Source organism: Hyla sarda, chromosome 2 (assembly GCF_029499605.1).
Source record: "Hyla sarda isolate aHylSar1 chromosome 2, aHylSar1.hap1, whole genome shotgun sequence".
In the NCBI taxonomy this organism is placed as follows: Eukaryota; Metazoa; Chordata; class Amphibia; order Anura; family Hylidae; genus Hyla; species Hyla sarda.
In genome coordinates this window covers 45,958,932-45,980,911 of record NC_079190.1, presented here as the reverse complement: position 1 = coordinate 45,980,911, position 21,980 = coordinate 45,958,932, and the positions used below count along the sequence as shown (strand labels likewise).

Genomic DNA, 21,980 nt, shown 5'->3' with positions numbered 1-21,980 from the left:
TGGCAAACAGCGCTAAGCATCTATTATAGGGATGAGAATATCCCTATAAAAAGCAGTCAACCACTTTTTGTTTTATAATACTGATTTACTATAAACCATTCACCCAACAAACCACAATTCACACTAGTGCGTTTTTTTTGTTTTTATATAGAGCGGTACTGATTACACTGCCACACGCGCTTCTCACACTAGAGCACGTGACAAACTCACAACCAATCAGCTTGCTGTTCTTATTTCCCCCTAACGTGCGTTAAATGAAAAAAAAAATGAAAACTGAAACGGGATTGGTTAAAACCTTTACCCTGAGGCCGCCGGACTCTACTTGTTCCTATGACGCCACAAGTTGGGGAGGCCCCTTGGTACCCGAATAAACGCATACCTTAACCAAATGGTTTTTGGGTTGTTTACACTTGACACATAGAGGGGCCACACAGGGTGCGCCACCTTACCCGCGGAGTGATGACAGCTATCGCACTTCCACTCGCCGTCCGCCATTTTTAGAGTCTCCGTCCTCTTTCGCGCGCTACAAGCCGCTCCGCAGCCCGCCACGTGATCAAGGGCGGCACCTACCTAGGCCCCTCCCCCTTCCTTTTAGAAGCTAGGCGGTGGCGCGGTTTTAGGCCCCGCCCTTTGCCTTGTCCTGACTAGGCATATAAGGGCCAACGTGAGCCTTACCCTTGTGGTGGTGAGTGAATGTGTGTAGACCAGTGGTGTCTAAGCACAGTGACTCCAGCTGTTGTAAAACTACAACTCCCAGCATGCCCGGACAGCCAAAGGCTGACCGGGCATGCTGGGAGTTGTTTTGCAACAGCTGGAGGTACCCTGTTTGCGAAACCCCGGTGTAGAGATGTATAGAGAGGGTTGCCCATAGCAACCAGAGTGCTTCTTTCATTTTTATTATATTTATTTTTATTATAACTATTATTTATTTATTATTATCGAAGAAGTAAAAGCCATAATCTAGTTGCTATGGGCACCATGTTTTTGCAATACAGTAACCCCCCGACATGCGATGGCCCCGACATATGATCAAATCGACATACGATGCTTTTATATATCGGGGCCTTCGCATTAACTGCTATCCGACAGCGCAAAATGCTTAAGCTGCTGTCGAATAGCAGTTTAAGCATCCCGGACAGGTTCACTTACCTATCCACGCTGCTCCGGGTCCACTTCGCGATCCTCTGGCGTCTTCTGCATCTTCTCCGGGGTCCGGCCTCGCTTTCCGGCGTCGTTATTACGTTGCTGCGCACGCCGTGCCTGGGTAGCAACGTAATAACTTCACCAGAAAGCGAGGCCCGGACCCTGCAGAAGATGCGGAAGAAGCCGGAGGATCACGAAGAATACGCTGGAGCAGCGGGACAGCATCGGGAGCCCCTGGGACAGCATCGGGAGCGGTGAGGACGCGGTCCGGAGCGGCGGGGACAGGTGAGTATTAAATGCACTTTTTACATTGCACGAATCCCTCAACATATGATGGATTCGACAAACGATGGGTCGTTTGGAACGAATTACCATCGTATGTTGAGGGACCACTGTACAGTTCCCGTATCAGTCATTTGAGGAAAAACGGATTCCTCAAAACATGACTAAACTGTATCAAAACGTGTGTACAAATTTTAACCCATAAAAGGTTGAAAACCGTATACGGTTTGAAAAATGATGTCTACTTTTTTAACTTTTCACTCCATTTTGAATAAAGTTTCACTTGTTTGATTGAAATTCCAAGAAAAAAAAAACTGCAAAGTCAAAAACCTTATGGTGAAAACCGGATGGAACCGTAAGCACATACAGTTCTGTACGGTTCCCATTGACTCCCATGTTTAAAAAAACCTTATACGGTTTAACCCCTTAATGATGCTTGACGTAAAAGTCCGTCCTGGTGAGCTGGTACTTAACGCACCAGGACGTACGTTTACGTCCTATGCATAACCGCAAGCATCGGAGCGATGCTCGTGTCATGCACGGCAGGTCCCGGCTGCTGATAGCAGCCAGGGACCTGCCCGTAATGGCGGACATCTGTGATCGCGCGGAAGTCCGCCATTAACCCCTCAGATGCCGTGATCAATACAGATCACGGCATCTGCAACATCGCAGTCACTAAAATGGATGATCGGATCACCCGCAGCGCTGACGCGGCGATCCGATCATCCAGAACGGCAGAAGGAGGTCCCCTCACCTGCCTCCGCTGCCTTCCATGGGTCTTCTGCTCTGGTCTGCGACCGAGCAGACTAGAGCAGAAAATGACAGATAACACTGATCAGTGCTATGTCCTATGCATAGCACTGAACAGTATTAGCAATCGAATGAATGCTATAAATAGTCCACTATGGGGACTATTAAAGTGTAAAAATAAAAGTTAAAAAAGTTTTAAAAAATTTGAAAAACCCCCTCCCCAATAAAAACGTAAATTGTCCCATTTTCCCTATTTCGCCCCCAAAAGGTGTAAAAAAAATAATTTTATATACACATTTGGTATCGCCGTGTGCGTAAATATCCCAACTATTAAAATAAAATGTTAATGATACCGTACGGTGAATGGCGTGAACGTAAAAAAAAAAAGTCCAAAATAGCTTCTTTTTTATAACATTTTATTCCCAAAAAAACGTATTAAAAAAAGTATTAAAAGTTTTATATAAGCAAATATGGTATCAATAAAAATTACAGATCACGGCGCAAAGAATTAGCCCTCATACCACCGCTTATACGGAAAAATGAAAAAGTTATAGGTCTTCAAAATAGGGGGATTTTAAACGTACTAATTTGGTTAAACAGTTTGAGATTTTTTTAAGCTCAACAGTAATAGAAAAGTACGTTATCATGGGGGTCATTTTAATCGTATTGACCTAAAGAATAAAGAACACGTCATTTTTACCGTAAATTGTACGGTGTGAAAACAAAACCTTCCAAAATTTGCAAAATTGTGGTTTTCTTTTTAATTTCCCCACACAAATAGTGTTTTTTTTTGTTGCGCCATACATTTTATGGTAAAGTGAGTGTTGGCATTACAATGGACAACTGGTCGCGCTAAAAACAAGCCCTCATACTAGTCTGTGGATGAAAATATAAAAGAGTTATGATTTTTTAAAGGCGAGGAGGAAAAAACGAAAACTTAAAAATAAAATTGTCTGAGTCCTTAAAGGAGTACTCCGGCGCACACTTTTTTCCTTTTATCCCGGCTGCAAAATAAAAGAAAACACACTTTCTCTTACCTGCCAACGAGCCCCCGGAGCTCCGGTACACTCCAGTACAGGTGTTTGGTCCCCGGGCTGTATTCTTCTTACTTCCTGTTAGCCCGGCACGTCACACGGAGCTTCAGCCTATCACCGGCCGAGGCGGGACATCGCTGCGGCTGGTGATAGGCTGAAGCTCCGTGTGACGTGCCGGGCTAACAGGAAGTAAGAAGAATACAACCCGGGGACCGAACACCTGTACCGGAGCTCCGGGGGCTCGTTGGCAAGTAAAAGAAAGTGTGTTTTCTTTTATTTTGCAGCCCGGACGGGTTTTTCCGTTTTTGCATTTTCATTTTTTCCTCATCACCTTCTAAAAATCATAACGCTTTCAATTTTGCACATAAAATTCCATATGATGGCTTATTTTTTGCGCCACCAATTCTACTTTGCAGTGACATTAGTCATTTTACCAAAAATTCCACGGCGAAACGGAAAAAAAAATTATTGTGCGACAAAATTGAAGAAAAAATTTCCTTTTGTAACTTTTGGGGGCTCCCGTTTCTACGCAGTGCATTTTTCGGTAAAAATGACACCTTATCTTTATTCTGTAGGTCCATACGGTTAAAATGATACCCTACTTATATAGGTTGGATATTGTCGCACTTCTGGAAAAAATCATAACTACATGCAGGGAAATTTATATGTTAAAAATTCTCATCTTCTAACCCAGATAACTTTTTTATTTTTCCACGTACGGGCCAGTATGAGGGCTCATTTTTTGCGTTGTGTTCTGTATTGGTACCATTTTTGTATTGATGGGACTTTTTGATCGGTTTTTATTTGTTTTTTCATGATATAAAAAGTGACCAAAAATACACAATTTTGGACTTTGGAATTTTTTTGCGTGCACGCCATTGACCTTGCGATTTAATTAACAATATATTTTTATAGTTCGGACATTTTCGCACGCGGCGATACCACATATGTTTATTTTTATTTACACAGTTTTTTTTTTATGGGAAAAGGGGGGTGATTCAAACTTTTATTAGGGAAGAGGTTAAATGACCTTTGTTAACTTTTTTTTTTCCCTTTTTTTTTTTGCAGTGCTATAGCTCCCATAGGAACCTATAACACTGCACACACTGATCTCCTATGCTGATCACTGCAAAGCCATAGCTTTGCACGGATCAGTCAGATAGGGGCTTGATTGCTCAAGCCTGTAGCTCAGGCTTGGAGCAATCGACGATCGGACGCCACAGAGTCAGGTAAGGAGACCTCCGCCTGCGTCCCAGCTGATCGGAACATCGCAATTTTATCGTGATGTCCTGATCAGCTCGACTGAGCTGCCGGGAAGCGTTTACTTTCCTTTTCAGACGCGGCGGTCAACTTTGATTGCCTCGTCTGAAGGGTTAACAGCGCGTGGCACACCCGGTGTGATGCGGGGTCATGGCGTCACCCCGTTATAAACACCGGGACCGGGCGTAGGGCGTACAGGTATGCCCTACGTCCTTAAGGAGTTAAGGGGTTAATACAGTTTTTCACCCTGACCAAAAAACGTGGTAGACTACGGTTTTGGGTACAGGTAAAGAAAACGGACAAAACCGTATAAGACGCAAAACGGACTATAAACTGGATGATGCGTTTGACATACGATTTACAAAGTTAAGTCAATGCATACAGTTCCATACGGTTTTTAACTTGAAACCGTATACGGGAACTGTATTGCAAAAAAGTGGTGTGCATGCACCCTTACAATAGTTTCAATACATGCTGCTCATCTTGTATGCACAGTGCTGTAGACCTGCGTGGTCCATGTTCACACAAATGTAGGGAATATCAGCCATGGTTACCAATTTTTAATAAGCCGCATCACTAGTATGAGTATGTTTACACAGCGGAATGTCTGTGCAGAATTCCGCCAGAATATGGGCATTCTGCTCCATTGATTTCAATGGGGTTCTGCTGCACTGTGCACAATCCGGAATCTTGATTCTGGCATCTGGCGAAAAAATAGACTTGACTATTATTTCTGGAGAATCCGCTTGGAAATGCATTGCAGTCTCTGAGATGGAGTATCCAAATGTGAGGAATGTTAACCCATGTTTTCCAGGCGGACATTCTGCACATTTTCTGCTGTGTGAACATAGCCAGAGGAATTTCCATGTCGGATTCCGGAGTGGAATTTGATGCGGAGATTCGGCTGCAGCAGAGTCCTGCTGCACTGTGCACATGGCGGAATTTCTGTGCTGGATGTTTATGGCACGAAAATTCAGTTTTCTGCATCCACAAAAAGAATGAACTTGTTCATTCTCTCTGCAGACTCCACACGGAATGCATAGCTGTCTATGAAGATGGCGCATTACTGTGTAGTCTTAGCGCCCCCCATAAACCGAAGTTTGCGGAATGTCCAGACATGTGGACATGTGAATATAGCCTAAGGGTATATTGGCACGGCAGAATTTCCGTGGGAAATCTGGCAGAACAATTTAGCTTGGAAATTCTCCAACATGAAGGTAACGCTACAGAGTCCCACTGAAGCCAATAGGACTTTGAATTATGTCAGGAATCTGTGTGTTGAGCAAAAGAAATTCTGTATAAATTTCGCCCAAATTCCGCACGCAAATCGCAAAACTGCATAAAAAAAATCCTCTGCCAGCTTGGTAAAACAGAATCTGAGAGAAAGGACAGAAATTCCACCATGTGAACATAGCTTTAGATTTACCAAAAAAAGGGGAGCAGTTGCCCACAGCAACCAATCAGATCGATTATTTTTTTTCCAGAGGCCTTTTTGAAAAATTAAAGAGAACCTGTCACCAAATAAAACTTTTAATATAGTGTTCCTTGTGTAATTAGCAGATACTTTCCCATTCACTTGCTTTTAAAATTATCAACATAAAAATTATCAACATAAAATATGTTTAAAATGTATTATAAAAACAGCCACTAGGTGGCTCTGTTCTGTTCCCTGCCACAATTAATACAGTGAGTTTGGTCTCCTCCTGGCCTGGCAGGAGTCCAAACTCAGGAAGTGTTTCTCTGCACTGAGCTTGATTGTCAGCTGCACAGAAAGTAAAAGCTCCACAGATTCTCACAGAAAGTTGCATAGAGCTTGAAGTCTTGGTCTTCTATTCATAACAGCACTGCAACCATGTGAGGGCAGAAGGGGTCCCCCAGCAGGCTTCAGTGATGTCACGCCTGCTGGGACACGCCCACTTTTTCCTGATGGGAGATTGCACTGTGAGCAAGAAGAAAGGTATGATACACTTTTTTTTTTTTTTTTAAAGCTGTAAAAAAAAATGTAACGGCTGGAGGGGTCTTAGGAGTAGTTAGGGAACATAGCCTGAGTTAGTTTAGAAAAGTTTATTTGGAGACAGGTACTTTTTAAAGAAGTAATCTGATTGGTTGCAGCTTACAACTAAAAGAAAGATTCAACAAAATGTGCCAAACACAGTACCCACATAATAATGCCCCCCACCCACCTCACAGTGACATCCCCATGTGCCCTTTAATTGCCAGGGGTCCATGATGATTATACACATGTAAAAATTACATATGTAGGTCCACACTGTGTTCCTGGCCCCATTAATTGTATCCGTCGGTATCCTGCCGAAAACGGGATGTTGATGTATACTGTTAAAAGGATAAGCAGACCCCATTCACTTCTATGGCCTAACGGAGTCACCTAGTGACTCCTTTCAGAACGTATGTGCTATTTAAAAAGCGCAACAGTCCCTGTTTTAGAGTCCACTTAAAATAGTGGATACATCCTGAATGGAGTCAAGTGACTCTGAATGGAGTTTACTCTGTTTGGCCAATTAACAGTATACATCAGCATCCGGATACATTTATTGAGGCAGGAACGCAGTGTGGACCTACCCTAAGGGTACGTTCACACTCCATAATTCCTGGTGAATTCCGTCAGCGGAATTCCACGAATGGAATTCCGCACAGTGAACAGTACAATCAGTGTAAATGGGTCTTTGGCGAGACCCGTTCACACTGAGACAATTCCGCCGCTGAAATTGTTCCGCGCAGAGAAAGAGCGTGTTCATTCTTTGCGCAGAAGTCCACAAGCACTGCATAGTCATCAATGGTGACGGCGCAGTGCCGCGCCGTCCCACCGCCAAAGTATTTTTGGCGGCAGCCGCAAGACGGAATCTGCGCTCGGATCCCCCGCGATCTAAAACGTATCCTCGTTTTTGTCCACGATACTTCTCCTTTAAACAACTCTTTTCTTAAAAATTGTATAGAATCATATATCTAGACCAGTGTTTGCCAACTAGGGTACCTCCAGCTGTTGCAAAACTACAACTCCCAGCATGCCCGGACAGCCAAAGGCTGTCCGGGCAAGCTGGGAGTTGCAGTTTTGCAACAGCTGGAGCCCCACTGGTTGGGAAAAACTGGTCTAGAAAACCTCTGTTTTAAGCATCCGTTAACGTATTTTCCTAAAACCGTATACATTATACGGTAACAAAGACACAGTGTGAACTTATCCTAAAAAAGCCTTTAAAGGGGTACTCCGTCCCCAGACATCTTATCCCCAGGGGCAAAGTGGGTCTATAACCACAGGTTGTGATCACTTTACGTATTGATCCTCACCCTGTGGCTCTCCAGCTTTAGCAAAACTATAACTCCCACTATGGGCAAAATTGGGCAGTGCACATATGAAAATATTTTTTTTGTCAAACACTAGGCAGATTTGACAGTCAGGGGAAGCTGAATGACAACCCTTCAGGATGCTGCAATAGCTGCTTTTAGTGGTTGTCACATTTCAAAGAAACAGATGTTACTAAGAAATGAGAAGAGAGCACGACTTTATTGGGTAAATCACTCTCATATTTTATGTTTTCTTTCCTAGTTTTCTTCCTTGGCAATGATGATGGTTTTCACTTGCCGCTTCTCAAATAAGGGACTAAGTATAAAATGTCACCCTGCTGCTTCTATGGACAACCAGAGTGGAATGTGACTGTAAACTGAAATATGAGTAAGCTCTGATGTCTGTCACCTAATTATAATATGTTCCAACATCTCTGTGGTTATTGCGGTGGCTGAGGACACTAGGTTCTGAGCGCTCCTCCTTCCATCATTCCTTACACTGCTTGGCAGCGGGTAGTTGTAAGAAATATTTACTATGCAGGTGACATGTGAAAGGATAACCCGTATAAAGTCAGAGTACTTATCTAATAATGTATTAATATAATAGACTGTGTATAATCTAATAGTTTTTGCACAATGGTCATCCTGAAAGCAATGAATATTGTAACTTGAGGGAGTAATATAATAGATTACTACAGGGTGGGCCATTTATATGGATACACCTTAATAAAATGGGAATGGTTGGTGATATTAACTTCCTGTTTGTGGCACATTAGTATATGTGAGGGGGGAAACTTTTCAAGATGGGTGGTAACCATGGTGGCCATTTGAAGTCGGCCATTTTGAATCCAACTTTTGTTTTTTCAACAGGAAGAGGGTCATTTGACACATCAAACTTATTGGGAATTTCACAAGAAAAACAATGATGTGCTTGGTTTGAACTTAACTTTATTCTTTAATGAGTTATTTACAATTTTCTGACCACTTATAAAATGTGTTCAATGTGCTGCCCATTGTGTTGGATTGTCAATGCAACCCTCTTCTCCCATTCTTCACACACTGATAGCAACACCACAGGAGAAATGATAGCACAGGCTTCCAGTATCCATAGTTTCAGGTGCTGCACATCTCGTATATTCACAGCATAGACAATTGCCTTCAGATGACCCCAAAGATAAAAGTCAAAGGGGGTCAGATCGGGAGACCTTGGGGGCCATTCAACTGGCCCACGATGACCAATCCACTTTCCAGGAAACTGTTCATCTAGGAATGCTCGGACCTGACACCCATAATGTGGTGGTCACCATCTTGCTGGAAAAACTCAGGGAATGTGCCAGCTTCAGTGCATAAAGAGGGAAACGCATCATCATGTAACAATTTTTCAGAGGTTTCCATTGATGAAGAATGGCCCCATTATCTTTGTACCCCATATACCACACCGTACCATCAATTTTTGGGTTCCAACAGTCTTGGAGGGATCTATCCAATGTGGGTTAGTGTCAGACCAATAGCGGTGGTTTTGTTTGTTAACTTCACCATTCACATAAAAGTTTGCCTCATCACTGAACAAAATATTCTGCGTAAACTGAGGGTCCTGTTCCAATTTTTGTTTTGCCCATTCTGCAAATTCAATGCGCCGATCTGGGTCATCCTCGTTGAGATGCTGCAGTAGCTGGAGTTTGTAAGGGTGCCATTTGTGAGTAGCTAATATTCGCCAAAGGGATGTTCAATTAATGCCACTCTCCAGTGACATGCGGCGAGTGCTACGCTGTGGGCTCTTGCTGAATGAAGCTAGGACAGCCACTGATGTTTCTTCATTAGTGACAGATTTCATGCGTCCACATTTTGGCAAATCCAACACTGAACCAGTTTCACGAAACTTAGCAAGCAGTTTGCTAACTGTAGCATGGGAGATGGGTGGTCTCGTAGGGTGCTTTGCATTGAAATCTGCTGCAATGACCCAGTTACTGCATTCACCAGACATCAACACAATTTCTATCCGCTCCTCACGTGTTAACCTCGACGACATGTCAATGGCTGTAAACAAAGAGAAACTTGTAAAATAACTCATGAAAGAATAAAGTTATGTTAAAACCAAGCACATCATTGGTTTTTTTGTGAAATTCCCAATAAGTTTGATGTGTCACATGACCCTCTTCCTATTGAAAAAACAAAAGTTGGATTCAAAATGGCCGACTTCAAATGGCCACCATGGTCACCACCCATCTTGAAAAGTTTCCCCCCTCACATATACTAATGTGCCACAAACAGGAAGCTATTATCACCAACCATTCCCATTTTATTAAGCTGTATCCATATAAATGGCCCACCCTGTACATAACGTAAGGGCAGGGCAAACAGGGTTCTGTGCACTGAGGACAAGCAGGGCTTTGTGCACAGAGGACAGGCAGGGCTGTGTGCACTGAGGACAAGCAGGGCTCTACACTGAGGACAAAGCAGGGCTCTGTGCACTGAGGACAAGCAGGGCTCCGTACACTGAGGACATGCAGGGCTCTGTGCAGTAAGGACAAGCAGGGCTCTGTGCAGTAAGGACAAGCAGGGCTGTGTGCACTGAGGACAAGCATTGTGTCACGCCTTGTGCTCCGGTCGCACGCGCTGGCCGTGAACGCATTGTCCCCCTCTCCCATGCTGCCAGGATTCCCATCAAGGGACGCGCCCGCATGCGAATCCCAGCCCGTCACTTAGCTCATTCCTCTGTTGCCTCTCAGCTCTGAGATTTAAAGGGCCAGTACACCCATAATTATGTGAAACACCTGTGCCTCTTCTATAAGTTCCTGCACCTCCCACACTTCCCTGCCGGATCTTTATTGCCTTGTGCCTGAGAGAAAACGTTCCAGAGAGCTGCCTTGCCGTGTTTCTGACCCTTGTTCTGTGACCTGACCTTGTTCCTTTGCCGCCTGCCTACTGACCTCCTGCTTTGTCCCTGAGTACGCTTCTGTGCCGCCTTGCCATATCCTACCTGTGGCTCGAATCTCCTCAGCCACCTGTGTGGTCGAGCCATGCCAGGGGTAACGACCTGGGTGCCGCTTGCCGCAGCAAGTCCATCCCGCTTTGCGGTGGGCTCTGGTGAAAACCAGCGGCACCTTAGACTCCATTCCCTGGTACGGTCCGAGTCATCTGCCACACAGGTCCAGCGGATCCATTACCACAAGTGTTCCTGTCTACTGAACCGTGAGTGTTACAGTAAGATCCGGCCATAGATCCCGCTGAGGTACCCCTGCCTGAAGTTGCGGATCTTCCCTCTGTTGTGGTGCGACAGTCGCAGCAGTTGGCCCGACAGGCACAGCAGCTCCCTCAGTTGTCTGCAATGATGCAGCAGTTATTGGCCATACAACAGCAGCAGCCGCAACCATCTCAAGTTTCTCCACCTACTCCTGCAACGTCTTCTGGGTCTAAGTTACGATTACCTTTACCCTCAAAGTACGATGGAGATCCGAAGTTGTGTAGAGGCTTCATTACACAGTGCTCCTTGCATCTGGAGCTCGTGCCTGACCAGTTCCCCACGGAACGAGCTAAGGTGGCGTTTGTCCTCAGTCTCCTGTCGTGAAAAGCCCTGGCCTGGGCTACGCCTCTTTGGGACCGCGGTGACCCGATCTCCTGCAATCTGACAGCCTTTCTCGCTGAATTCCGCAGTGTCTTTGAGGAACCCACACGTGCTTCTTCGGCTGAGACGGCTTTATTAAATCTCTGTCAAGGGAATTCCTCCATTGGTGACTACGCGGTTCGATTCAGCACTCTAGCCTCTGAACTGGCATGGAATGACGAGGCCTTGTGCGCTACTTTCAAAAAGGACTGTCTAGCAGGATAAATGATGCTCTCTCTGAACGTTATCCTCTGTCCTCCTTGACTGAAGGTATCCACCTGGCTACACGTATTGATGTGCGTTTTGCTGAGCGACAGGAGGAGCTTCGTTTGGAGAGAGAACCTGTCCGAACATGGCGATATCCTCGCTTGGTGCCTGTGTTTCAACATCCTCCTCAACAGTCTCCTGTGCCTCTTGCTGAAGAGGCTATGCAAGAAGATTGTTCTCGCCTGATGCAACAGGAAAGATCTCAAATTTTTGCCTGTATTGTGCTAGCCTGGAGCACTTCCTCAAAGACTGTACAGTTCGACCTCAGCAGCTGGGAAATGCACACACCTAGGGCATGTGGGAGAGGCGTCCCTAGGTGTGAATACTACCCCTCCTCGCTTGACCATTACAGTACAAGTCTCCACTTCTGCCAAGTCTTCCTTCAGCGCTACAGCATTTTTGGACTCCGGGTCCACAGGCAACTTTGTTGATGCTTCCTTGGTCCATAAACATAATCTTCCTGTTACTCAGCTAGCCAAGCCTTTGTTCATCTCCTCTGTTAATGGAGAAAACCTGGACTGTTAGGGGCTTTTCCGCACTGTGCCCCTCGTCATGCAAGTGGGAGTCTTGCATAAAGAAAAGATTGAATTCTATGTGCTGCCTCACCGTACTTCAGAGCTTCTTCTTTGCCTTCCTTGGCTCCAATGTCATTCTTCGCAACTAGATTGGAGAACTGGAGAAAGATTCACTGGGGACTGTTCTGTCAAAATCTTTGTCTAAGGTCAGTCCAGCCTAAAGTTGTTTCTTGTCCTCCTCCTTTGCCTGGTCTGCCTCCACCTTACCAAAACTTTTTAGATGTTTTCTGCATGAAGCCGGCCGAGTCCCTGCCCCCACATCGTCCTTACGATTGCCCCATTGATCTACTGCCTGGTACCACTCCTCCTCGTGGAAGAATTTACCCGTTGTCATTTCCTGAGACCAAAGCCATGGCAGAGTATATCCAGGAGAACCTCCAAAAGGGATTCATCCGTAAGTCCTCTTCTCCAGCCGGAGCAGGTTTCTTCTTTGTGGGGAAAAAGGATGGTTTTCTCCGCCCATGTATTGACTACAAAATCACCGTGGAGCCAAGGTCTTCTCCAAGTTGGACTTGCAGGGTGCATATCACCTTATTCGTATCCTCGAGGGAGATGATTGTAAAACGGCCTTCAATACTCGTGATGGACATTTCGAATATCTTGTGAGGCTTTTTGGTCTTTGCAATGCTTCTGCCGTTTTTCAAGAGTTCGTTAATGATATATTCCAAGATCTTCTCTACTCCTGTGTTGTCGTGTACCTAGATGACATCTTGATCTTCTCTACAAACTTAGAGGAGCATCGTACTCATGTTCGTCTGGTTCTACAACACCTTCGGAAGAATCATCTCTACGCAAAACTGGAGAAATGTCTATTCGAGACAACTGGAGAAATGTCTATTTCTCAGCTACATCGTTTCCCATTAAGGTCTGCAGATGGATCCAGAAAAGTTTTCTGCGGTATTGGATTGGCCTCGTCCTTCGGGCCTACGGGCTATTCAATGTTTTCTGAGATTCGCTAACTATTATCGTCAATTTTTCCCACATTTCTCCTGCTTGGTTGCTCCGATTGTGGCTCTCACTAAAAAGGGCACTAATCCTAAGACATGGCCTCCTGAGGCCGAACAAGCCTTCTCTCGCTTAAAGTCTGCGTTTAAAGTCTGCGTTTGCCTCTGCTCCCGTGCTTTCTAGACCTGGTCTGGAGAAGCCCTTTATTTTGGAGGTTGATGCCCCTTGTAACACTCAATTTGCAGTAGACTGGAACACTGGTGGTAGTGGATCCGCTGGACCTGTGTGGCAGATGACACGGACTGTACCAAGGAGCGGAGTCTAAGTGTCAGAAGGTTTTGACAGGTTCTTTGTTTATTTTGTTGCCGGGTTACACCTAGCTGTCTAGCTGGTCAGCTGACCACATGATAAGAGCACCTATGAGTTGCCTATTTAACCCAGCAGTTGGCTCTCAGTCAGCGCCTGTGAAAGAGTCTTTTTGCTCCAGTATCTAGCGTGTATTCCCTGTTTCCCCTGTATAACCCGGCATCCTTGACTTTTGGCTTTCAGCTCGACTTCTCTCTGGTATTAGCGACTAGGTAATTTGACTTCCCCTGGCTTTTGACGTGGTTAGTTGACTCTGGACTATTTTGTGAGTGTGTAATCATATTTTGTTAAGTCTGTCTGTTATGCCACTGTCCCTGGACCTAGTCAGTGTCATTGTAATTTATTATTTTGACAATTACGCCCCTCACGTATACAGGAAGGGACTGTTTTCGTGGTTACAGACCTGTCGTTTAGGGCAGGGACGTAAGTAGGCAGGGATGGGGGAGCGGGCGAGATTAGTGTGCACTCCTTCCCAAACCATACGTGACATTTTCACAGGCCCAAATATACCTGCATTTGCTAAGATAAAAGCAATGATGGCTTTAGTAGAGCAAATGCAGGGATTAACACATTTAGTACAATCCCTTGCTGAAAGGGTTCATGCTCAGGAAACAGCTAATGTTCAGCCAGTGGTCTGTCCTCCAGCTGTTTCTAGTGAACCAAAAATTAATCTTCCTGATCGCTTTTCTGGTGACCAAAAGAATTTTGTTGTATTTAGGGAGATTTGTAAGCTGTACTTTCGCATGAGACTACAGTCTAGACAGAGAGTAGGACTTATAATGTCTTTGTTGCAAGGAGATCCACAGTAGTGGGCATTCTCTTACTCAGCTCCTGAATTAAGTTCTGTGGAAGCTTTTGTTGCTTCTTGTGAAGTTTGTGCCCGAGCAAAAACTCTTCGGACAAGTTCTGCAGGGGAATTGTGTCCATTGTCCATTCCTAAAAGGCCTGGACTCATATTTATATGGATTTTATGACTGATCTGCCTCCATCTGAGGAAAAAACTGTTCTATGGGTGGAGGTGGATAGGTTTAGTAAACAGTGTCATATCATTCCTTTGAAAAATCTCCCTTCGACCAAAATTCTTGCTGACTTATTTTTAAGACATGTTGTTAGATATCATGGGGTTCCAGAAAATATTGTATCTGATCGAGGGGTACAATTTGTTTCAAAATTTTGGCAAGCTTTTTGTAAACAGTTGGGTGTTCAGTTATCTTTTTCATCCGCTTTTCATCCCCAATCTAACGGTCAAACTGAAAGGTTGAATCAAAATGTGGAACAGTACCTAAGATGTTATGTAGCAGATAGACAGGATGAATAGGTATCTTTTCTGTCTCTTGCTGAGTTTGCCTTAAATAACCCAAAAAATTATTTTACTGGTATGTCACTGTTCTTTTGTGTTTATGGGTTTAATGCACAGTTTTCTTCCTCTACTAATACTGATAGTGTTAACCCTGAAGTCGAGACTACCATGAGTAAACTGTGCACAGTTTGGGCCCAGGTTCAGAAGAACCTGAGAAATGCCCAAGAACTACAAAAAAGATTTGCCAACAAGAGACGTACTTGTGGCATAAAATTTTAAGTTGGTGATAAAGTTGTTACAGATTAAAATTACCTTCTTCTTTTAAAGTTCATAATATGTTCCACTGCTCTTTGTTAAAACGTTATGTTCCTACTCAGCCTCCAGTCCCGGTTCCACCTCCTCCAGTTGAGGTCGACGGAGAACTGGAGTATGAGGTCTCCAAAATACTGGACAGTTGAAAGGTACAGGATTCTGTCCAGTATTTGGTTCATTGGAAAGGTTATGGTCTGGAGGAGAGATCGTGGGTTCCAGCTTCTTCTATTCATGCTTCCACTTTGACAAAAAGGTTCCACGATTCTCATCCGGACAAACCTAAACCCAAATTTAAGGGTCCAGTGGCCCCTTTTAAAAGGGGGGGGGGGGAATACTGTCAGAACCTATAGGGTTAAAAGGTTCTGACAGGTTCTTTGTTTATTATGTTACACCTACCAGTCAGCGTATGTGAAAGAGTCTTTTGCTCCAGTAGCTAGCGTGTATTCCCTGTTTCTCCTGTATAACCCGGCATCTTTGACTTTTGGCTTTCATCTCGACTTCACTCTGGTATTAGCGACTTGGTACTTTGACTTCTCCTGGCTTTCACGCGGTTAGTTGACCCTGGACTATTGTGTGAGTGTGTGGTCATATTTTGTTAAGTCTGTCTGTTATCCCACTGTCCCCGGATCTAGTCAGTGTCATTGTAATTGATTATTTTGACAATTACGCCCCCCATGTATATAGGAAGGGACTACCTTTGTGGTTATAGACCTGTAGTTTAGGGCAGGTACGTAAATAGGCAGGGATAGGGGACCGGGCGAGATTAGTGTGCACTCTTTTCCAGCCCATACGTGACACTAAGGTGCCGCTGGTTTTCACATGTGCCAGAGCAGAGAAGCAGGGGAGGAGGCAGGAGGAGTAGGAGGTAAGTGACGGAATCCGCATGCGGGCGCATCTCGTGATGCGATTCCCACCCGTGCCGGCAGCAGAACGAGACAGGCCAGGCGCTCACGGCCAGCGTGTGCGGCCAGAGCGCAGATCATAACAGTTTTCTTTCTTTAACCCCTTAAGGACGCAGCCATTTTACACCTTAGGACCCGGCCATTTTTTGCACATCTGACCACTGTCATTTTAAACATTAATAACTCTGGAATGCTTTTAGTTATCATTCTGATTCCGAGATTGTTTTTTCGTGACATATTCTACCGTATATACTCGAGTATAAGCCGAGTTTTTCAGCACGATTTTTCGTGCTGAAAACACCCCCCTCGGATTATACTCGAGTGAACTCCCCCACCCGCAGTGGTCTTCAACCTGCGGACCTCCAGAGGTTTCAAAACTACAACTCCCAGCAAGCCCGGGCAGCCAACTGGAGGAGGTGGAACCGGGACTGGAGGCTGAGTAGGAACATAACGTTTTAACAAAGAGCAGTGGAACATACTATGAACTTTAAAAGAAGAAGGTAATTTTAATCTGTAACAACTTTATCACCAACTTAAAATTTTATGCCACAAGTACGTCTCTTGTTGGCAAATCTTTTTTGTAGTTCTTGGGCATTTCTCAGGTTCTTCTGAACCTGGGCCCAAACTGTGCACAGTTTACTCATGGTAGTCTCGACTTCAGGGTTAACACTATCAGTATTAGTAGAGGAAGAAAACTGTGCATTAAACCCATAAACACAAAAGAACAGTGACATACCAGTAAAATAATTTTTTTGGTTATTTAAGGCAAACTCAGCAAGAGACAGAAAAGATACTTATTCATCCTGTCTATCTGCTACATAACATCTTAGGTACTGTTCCACATTTTGATTCAACCTTTCAGTTTGACCGTTAGATTGGGGATGAAAAGCGGATGAAAAAGATAACTGAACACCCAACTGTTTACAAAAAGCTTGCCAAAATTTTGAAACAAATTGTACCCCTCGATCAGATACAATATTTTCTGGAACCCCATGATATCTAACAACATGTCTTAAAAATAAGTCAGCAAGAATTTTGGTCGAAGGGAGATTTTTCAAAGGAATGATATGACACTGTTTACTAAACCTATCCACCTCCACCCATAGAACAGTTTTTTCCTCAGATGGAGGCAGATCAGTCATAAAATCCATATAAATATGAGTCCAGGCCTTTTAGGAATGGACAATGGACACAATTCCCCTGCAGAACTTGTCCGAAGAGTTTTTGCTCGGGCACAAACTTCACAAGAAGCAACAAAAGCTTCCACAGAACTTAATTCAGGAGCTGAGTAAGAGAATGCCCACTACTGTGGATCTCCTTGCAACAAAGACATTATAAGTCCTACTCTCTGTCTAGACTGTAGTTTTGAAACCTCCGGAGGTCCGCAGGTTGAAGACCACTGCGGCCTTCGACATCATCCAGCCCCCTCTCACCCCCTTTAGTTCTGTACAGTACTCACCTCCGCTCGGCGCTGGTCCGGTCCTGCAGGGCTGTCCGGAGAGGAGGTGGTCCGGTGGGACAGTGGTTCCGGGCTGCTATCTTCACCGGGGAGGCCTCTTCTAAGCGCTTCGGGCCCGGCCTCAGAATAGTCACGTTGCCTTGACAACGACGCAGAGGTGCGTTCATTGCCAACGTACTTCTGCGTCATTGTCAAGGCAACGCCTCTATTCAGGGCCGGAAGCGCGGAGAAGAGGCCTCCCGGTGAAGATAGCAGCCCGGAACCACTATCCCACCGGACCACCTCCTCTCCGGACAGCCCTGCAGGACCGGACCAGCGCCGAGCGGAGGTGAGTACTCAGAACTAAAGGGGGTGAGAGGGGGCTGGATGATGTCGAAGGCCGATGGCTGCCCGGGCTTGCTGGGAGTTGTAGTTTTGAAACCTCTGGAGGTCCGCAGGTTGAAGACCACTGAGGGCGGATGATGAGAAGAGGATGATGAAGGGGGGGGGTGTGGGATGATGACAAGAGGATGATGAAGGGGGGTGGGATGATGAAGGGGGGTGGGGATGATGAAGGGGGGTGTGTGGTATGATGACAAGGGGATGATGAAGGGGGGATGTGTGGGATGATGACAAGGGGATGATGAAGGGGGGATGTGTGGGATGATGACAAGGGGATGATGAAGGGGGGATGTGTGGGATGATGACAAGGGGATGATGAAGGGTGGATGTGTGGGATGATGACAAGGGGATGATGAAGGGGGGATGTGTGGGATGATGACAAGGTGATGATGATGAGGGTCTGGATGATGACAGGCGGTGATGATGATGAGGATGTTAATGACGGGTCTGGATGATGACGGGGGTCTGGATGATGACAGGGGGGGATGATGTATTTCCCACCCTAGGCTTATACTCGAGTCAATAACTTTTCCTTGGATTTTGGGTTGAAATTAGGGGTTTCGGCTTATACTCGGGTCGGCTTATACTCGAGTATATACGGTACTTTAACATAGTGGTTAAATTTTTTGGTAACTTGCATCCTTTCTTGGTGAAAAATCCCAAAATTTGATGATAAATTAGAAAATTTTGCATTTTTCTAACTTTGAAGCTCTCTGCTTGTAAGGAAAATGGATATTCAAAATAATTTTTTTGTTATTCACATATACAATATGTCCACTTTATGTTTGCATCATAAAATTGACGTGTTTTTACTTTTGGAAGACACCAGAGGGCTTCAAAGTTCAGCAGCAATTTTCCAATTTTTCATCAAATTTCCAAAATCACAATTTTTCAGGGATCAGTTCAGGTTTGAAGTGGATTTGAAGGGTCTTCATCTTAGAAATACCCCACAAATGACCCCATTATAAAAACTGCAGCCCCCCCCCCAAAGTATTCAAAATGACATTCAGTCAGCATTTTAACCCTTTAGGTGTTTCACAGGAATAGCAGCAAAGTGAAGGAGAAAATTCACAATCTTCTTTTTTTACACTCGCATGTTCTTGTAGACCCAATTTTTGAATTTTTACAAGGGGTAAAAGGAGAAAATGTATACTTATATTTGTAGCCCAATTTCTCTCGAGTAAGCACATACCTCATATGTCTATGTAAAGTGTTCGGCGGGCGCAGTAGAGGGCTCAGAAGCGAAGGAGCGATAAGGGGATTTTGGAGAGTACGTTTTTCTGAAATGGTTTTTGGGGGGCATGTTGCATTTAGGAAGCCCCTATGGTGCCAGAACAGGAAAAAAAAACACATGGCATACCATTTTGGAAACTAGACCCCTTGAGGAACATAACAAGGAATAAAGTGAGCCTTAATACCCCACAGGTGTTTCACGGCTTTTGCATATGTAAAATTAAAAAAAAAAATGTCACTAAAATGTGTGCTTCCCCCCAAATTTCACATTTTTGCAAGGGTTAATAGCAGAAAATACCCCCCAAAATTTGTAACCCCATCTCTTCTGAGTATGGAGGTACCCCATAAGTTGACCTGAAGTGCACTATGGGCGAACTACAATGCTCAGAAGAAAAGGAGTCATATTTGGCTTTTTGAGGGCAAATTTTGCTCGGGGGCATGTCGCATTTAGGAAGCCCCTATGGTGCCAGGACAGCAAAAAATACCCACATGGCATACCATTTTGGAAACTAGACCCCTTGAGGAACGTAACAAGGAAAAAAGTGAGCCGTAATACCCCACAGGGGTTTCCCGACTTTTGCATATGTAAAAAAAAAATTATTTTTTCACTAAAATGTGTGTTTCCCCCCCCAAATTTCACATTTTTGCAAGGGTTAATAGCAGAAAATACCCCCCAAAATTTGTAACCCCATCTCTTCTGAGTAACTAGACCCCTTGAGGAACGTAAACATTTTTAATTTTCACAGCCCACTGTTCCAAAGATCTGTCAGACACCAATGGGGTGCAAATTCTCACTGCACCCCTCATTACATTCCGTGAGGGGTGTAGTTTCCGAAATGGGGTCACATGTGGTTTTTTTTTTTTTTTTACGTTTGTCAAAACCGCTGTAACAATCAGCCACCCCTATGCAAATCACCTCAAATGTACATGGTGCACTCTCCCTTCTGGGCCTTGTTGTGCGCCCCCAGAGTACTTTGCGCCCACATATGGGGTATCTCCGTAGTCGGGAGAAATTGCATTACAAATTTTGGGGGGCTTTTTTCCCTTTTACCTCTTGTCAAAATGAAAAGTATAGGGCAACACCAGCATGTTAGTGTAAAAAATTTATTTTTTTACACTAACATGCTGGTGTAGACCCCAACTTCACCTTTTCATAAGGGGTGAAAGGAGAAAAAGCCCCCCAAAATTTGTTAGGCAATTTCTCCCGATTACGGCGATACCCCATATGTGGCCCTAAACTGTTGCCTTGAAATACGACAGGGCTCCAAAGTGAGAGCGCCATGCGCATTTGAGGCCTGAATTAGGGATTTGCATAGGGGTGGACATAGGGGTATTCTACGCCAGTGATTCCCAAACAGGGTGCCTCCAGCTGTTGCAAAACTCCCAGCATGCTTGGACAGTCAACGGCTGTCCGGCAATACTGGGAGTTGTTGTTTTGCAACAGCTGGAGGCTCCATTTTGAAAACAGTGGCGTACCAGACGTTTTTCATTTTTATTGGGGAGGGGAGGGGGGCTGTGTAGGGGTATGTGCATATGTAGTGTTTTTTACTTTTTATTTTATTTTGTGTTATTGTAGTGAAGTGTTTTTAGGGTACAGTCACACGGGCGGGGGGATTACAGCGAGTTTCCTACAGCGAGTTTGAGCTGCCGCGCAAAATTTGCTGCATCGCAAACTTGCAGCTTGATACTCACTGTAGCCCCTGCCTATGTGAATGTACCCTGTACATTCACAGGGGGGGGGGGGGAATCTCCAGCTGTTGCAAAACTACAACTCCCAGCATGCACAGTCTCTCAGTGCATGCTGGTAGTTATAGTTTTGCAACAGCTGGAGGCACACGGGTTGGGAAACACTGAGTTAGGAAACAGACAATGTTTCCCAACCAGTGTGCCTCCAGTTGTTGCAAAACCACAACTCCCAAACATTCTCAGGCATGCTGGAAGTAGTAGTTCGGCAACATCTTTAGAGCCAGATTTTGCCGAACTACAACTCCCAGCATGCTTGGAGTTGTAGTTTGGCAACATCTGGAGGACTACAGTTTGCAGACCACTAATACAGTGGTTCCCAATCTGTGCCCTTCCTGATATTGCAAAAGTACAACTCCCAGTATGCCAAAACTGTCCAGGCATGCTGGGAGTTGTAGTTCTGCAACATCTGAAGGGCCAGATGTTACAGAACTACAACTCTCAGCATGCCTGAACAGTAAGGGCATGCTGAGGATGTGTAGTTTTGCAACATCTGGAAGGGCACAGTGGTCCCAAAACTGCGGACCTCCAGATGTTGCCAAAACTGCAACTCCCAGCATGCCCAGACGCTTTACGGCGACGTGCATTGCTGTAAAGGGCCCTACCGCGACTGAAGATCCATTCACCTGTGGCCGCCGCCGCCTTCATCGCCGGGATCCGGGTCTTCAGGGACGAGGTAAGTACCGGGGCCGGGCCCCAGTACTCCCCCGTCCCCCGCCGCATCCTCCGGTCTTCCTCCCGTCCTCTCCGGACTTTTAGGGGCCGGGCAGGGTGGGAGGAAGTAACCGCCCCCCCCCCCCCCTGCGATTGGTCAGTTAGCTAACCAACGGATCGCAGGGGATAGGAGGAGGTGGCAGGCTTGCCACCTCCCTCCTAGCCTCCAGCATGGTCCTGGCTGTCTGTGACAACCGGGATCATGTAAAATTACCGGGCGGCCGGGTCCCAGAGACCCGATCAGCCCGGTATCGCCGCAGATCGCAGGGGCGATTTCCCTAGCGATTTGCGGCGATCGCCGACATGGGGGGCCTACATGGCCCCCCTCGGCGTTTGCCCTGGATCCCTTCTGAAGGATTTCAGCAGGGATCCGCTTCCGATCTCCGCCGGGTGAGACCAGGAGAGCAGGA

At 45.3% G+C, this 21,980-nt stretch overlaps 1 protein-coding gene across 1 annotated transcript in view; it reads right to left on the bottom strand.

Moving 5' to 3' along the window:
- RNF17 (ring finger protein 17) overlaps positions 1 to 602 on the bottom strand; it is a 183,214-nt gene extending 182,612 nt beyond the window's left edge. The window contains exon 1 of the mRNA XM_056560060.1: positions 450 to 602. Within this exon, the coding sequence (XP_056416035.1) occupies positions 450 to 495 (46 nt within the window). The 5' untranslated portion in view covers positions 496 to 602. The remainder of the gene's footprint in view (positions 1 to 449) is intronic.
- Positions 603 to 21,980: the final 21,378 nt, after the last annotated feature.